The following is a 3,953-nucleotide window of genomic DNA, read 5'->3' on the forward strand; positions in this document are numbered from 1 at the left end:
ATCATCTGGTACCAATGGAAATAGAAATAAAATCAGAATTTACTGGAAGTACTCAGCAAGTGAGTTTGGGTCTGCTGCAATTATTAGCTCACAACTATTCGCTCGTTTTACAGGGAGCAGAGGGGGATTAAGTTTTGACAGCAGGACATAAAAGGCAGTGAGGATCTGACTGCTAAAGTTCAGCTGAACTTCAAAGACCCAAGTATATTTTCTGAACCGAGTGGTCATACGTTTGCAATGAGTATGGAAGCTTTGTCGTTTGTTCCACGTAGTCCTTCGCAGGCAGATCTGTGGTTTAGATGAATAGAGATATGTTAATGAGATATACTGATCAGTGAAGCTGCAGAAAATTAAGCAGTCAACTGAAGGAAGGAAAATACACAGAGCGCGTTTGAGATCGTCAACGAAATAAAACAATCTGGAATTTGGACAAACTAAAGGTTTTTCAGTGGTGGACATAAAGACAATGCCATCTGGGAAAAGTTGCTTCTAATGAAGAGAAATGTAAAGGAAACAGCTAAATATAGGGACTGGGGCTGGTGTACAAATCTGATCGCCTTATCAGAGTTTCCACAGGGGCATGGGTAAACCCACCTCCACAGTATCACCTCCCCTCATGGAATTTAGACAGGAAGCTGACCATCTGAGAGGATATATACAAGCTACATTTCAAAGAAGTTTTAGAATTTTCAAACTAGCCAGCGAGTAAGGAAACCTGTTTCAAGAAAATGAAGCAAACTTTTGTGGTGCTGATTTGTCTCAGTATCGTTGCCTCGGTTATATTAGCAGGTGAGAGAGCAATACATCTCTATTATTCTGTTCTGTTTACTGTCCGCTTTTATGAAACCTTGTTACTTAAGTAAATTTAATGTAAATTACCTTTAAAAAATATAGTGAATAAGATTTTCTCTCAAAAGCTGCAGAATGCATCCTGTCCTTTCTCATGTTTTCCTAAGTTTTTTTTTGGTGTTTACTTAGTTTAAAAGTATGAAACAGTCACCGGGGTGGAATGAACTGTGGGATATGTACAGTATAAGCTCCTATTGTATAACAGAAAGCATAATTTTGTTTTAAAGTAGCAATAATTGGTGGTTAGAGATGGTTAGCACGGTTACAATACTACACTGCATGTTTTGAAGCACAGAGATTATAAGATCAACAAACCCACAAGAACCACACTCACAGGGTTCTCTACTGGAATAATGCAGAAGCTTCAATACTGCCTTGTGGAATTCAAACAACATGTTGGGTTCAACCCTACATTAATTTTTAAAAATTAATTTTCAAGAAAACAGAATACACTTCAAGTTGAGAGTTTGTAATCAATGATGAGCAATGTGATCACATGGTCTATCAGATATCAGTCTAGTATCTTCATGAAGTAGAATCATGTGATATTTTCTCAAAAATATGTATTATTTTTATAAACCACAGAAGTGCTTATATGACCATTCAAAATTGACATTATATAAGATGTTAACAAATACATTTCTTCCAATACTCCATGTTATGCTTTAAAGTTACAATTACAGTTAACATTTGTAAAGATTCGTAATCTAGCAACCTCATGGCACAAGGGGCTATATTAATCCTCCAGCCTAGAAGAATATGTAAGCTGATTAGTTTCAGATGGTGGCCTTTTCACATTGTGTCTTTTTTGTGGTTTCCCCAAGTTTTACCACACTACCTATATAGTCCTATATAGTGTTGAAATGATTTGGAGATACTGGTGTTAGACTGGGGTGTACAAAGTTAAAAATCTCACAACACCAGGTTATAGTCCAATAGGTTTAATTGGAAGCACATTAGCTTTCGGAGCGCCGCTCCTTCATCAGGTGATTGTCATAATCACCTGATGAAGGATCAATACTCCGAAAGCTAGGGTGCTTCTAATTAAACCTGTTGGACTATAACCTGGTGTTGTGTGATTTTTAACTGAGTGCTGGAAGGTATAAGTCTGCAATACTCAGCAGTGAGCAATTCTTTGGACTGCAAGACCAGCAAGTTTCAGATAGACCAAACGGCATCTTCCACTGAGTTTATGGTCTTCCAGTTGCTGTTGATGGAAATGGCACAATATTAGGTTTCCAGCAACATGTGCCAGTATAAAGTGTCAGGAAAAGCAAAATCAATCCATCGATCTGGCCTGTTTAAGTTGCTCGAGATTTTTCCTTTCTGTTCCTTAAAGCAGTAAATCAAATACCTTAAATTTTGATTTCCAGTTCCTACTCCAAGACGAAAGAGCTGCTGCCGGCGTCACTCAAAATCAATCCCTGTCCAGAAGAATATTGAGGACTATCGCATTCAGGAAAACGATGGTCGCTGCAGAATTAAAGCTGTGGTGTAAGTATTCAGAACAGGGAATACATTCCGGAATTCTGTCTCATTATTAAGAGCATCTGTCAAAACCAGTGAGCACTGGAATGTGAACCTATTCTGTTTCTTTTCAGATTCACAGTAAAAAAAAAGCAGATCTGTTCAAACCCAGATGATGTCAGAGTGAAGAAACTTCTGGAAAAGCTTTCCCAAACAGAACAGAAGAGATGAAGATGTTGATTTCCCTTTTGAATGACGAGGATATCAGAATGTTTAACACAGGAAGAAAGTTTTCAAAAAGTGTCTTTTAATTTTATCTTTCAACATTTTACATAAGTTTCCTTGTCATCAGAAAGTCCTTGAAAGAAACTTTAAACACAGCAGTTAAATTTATTGAACCAACATCAGTCTGATACAATGCCACTTTATTACTGATGTGCTTTTGCACATCACTGATTTACTTCATAATTATTATTAATGTTACAGAAATGGAATGGATGGGATGTGCCAGTCTCTAAGGACAATGGACAATTTGTATTTTCTTATTGCTTGAGTGTTGAATTTCCCCCATTTCTAGATCTAATATTCTCACCAGGTTGTCCGAAATCAGTAACCACTCTTGCTACGTCAGTGTCTGTAACAGCAGAACATGGCTAACCCAGTAAGGAAACTAAACAGTCTGTGTGGGTACACTCAGTAAGTATGGACATTCAAATACCTGGAAAGGCAGTGAAGTGACCAAATTCTGCTTTTGTTAAAAAAAAAACTTCCACCTTTCTGAAGCAGGGCAATTCTTATGTCAATAAAGAAAATAAAATTTTGAAAGTGAAATTAAAATTCTTGTAATGACTAATCCATGGTGAATAACCCATTTTAGGGAACTCCACATAGGAAATCCTGGTTTGCTAAAATTATTAGTTTGTAGCTTTTAACTGACATACATTATAGCGATGCTATCATATGTAACCAAGAATTGTAGACAATGTTATTCATTGCCCACAAAACAATAATTTTTCACTGCACCTTCTTACATTACAGAGATTTTACAGCCAGGTGTTATTTTTCTTTGATCATATGAAAATCTCTCAGAAAGACATTTTATTAAAGCAGTGTGCCTTTTAGGTTTTGGATAAAGTTATACTGATCTTCTTTCATGACTAAATGTATAGTAACCTTGAATCTTTGCACTGGAATGACATGAAAATTATTTTTTTCTCAAATTATTGTTCAATACTACTTGTTTAACTGCATTGATAATGTCAGGGAGTGCTGTTAAAAATGAATTGATCTATTGTATTATTTATTTTGCATGCAGTTTGCCTCAATGAGGTTTGGATTTCTAATATTGTTCCTTGAATAGTTCAGGTCTGTTATTTGTTTTGTATCAAGTTGCTGGTTTACAGGCTTCCCAAGTTTTTAAGACAATGTGTAAGCCTACAAGATATGCATACACAGCAAAGATATATTAGATTCTATTCCAAGCTTGAATTATAATCTTTGCCCCTTATGTCTGCCAATCATTTCAACTACCTTCCTTGGTTGACACATTGTGTTTAGATTCAATGTCAGAATCAAACTATTCTGTTGAATGGGAGTTTAAATTAAAAGTAACTGAGGATGGAACGCTTGCTGGCTGC

The 3,953-nt window shown here is 36.2% G+C and overlaps 1 protein-coding gene across 1 annotated transcript; it reads left to right on the forward strand.

Annotated features, from left to right (window-relative positions):
* The first annotated feature begins 381 nt into the window (after nucleotides 1-381).
* On the forward strand, nucleotides 382-3,153 carry LOC132821609 (C-C motif chemokine 25-like). The gene is made up of 3 exons (XM_060834284.1): nucleotides 382-789; nucleotides 2,223-2,343; nucleotides 2,451-3,153. The coding sequence occupies exons 1-3, from the start codon at nucleotides 729-731 to the stop codon at nucleotides 2,545-2,547; spliced, it is 279 nt and encodes a 92-aa protein (XP_060690267.1). The 5' UTR covers nucleotides 382-728; the 3' UTR covers nucleotides 2,548-3,153.
* Nucleotides 3,154-3,953: the final 800 nt, after the last annotated feature.

Source organism: Hemiscyllium ocellatum, chromosome 13, assembly GCF_020745735.1.
Source record: "Hemiscyllium ocellatum isolate sHemOce1 chromosome 13, sHemOce1.pat.X.cur, whole genome shotgun sequence".
In the NCBI taxonomy this organism is placed as follows: Eukaryota; Metazoa; Chordata; class Chondrichthyes; order Orectolobiformes; family Hemiscylliidae; genus Hemiscyllium; species Hemiscyllium ocellatum.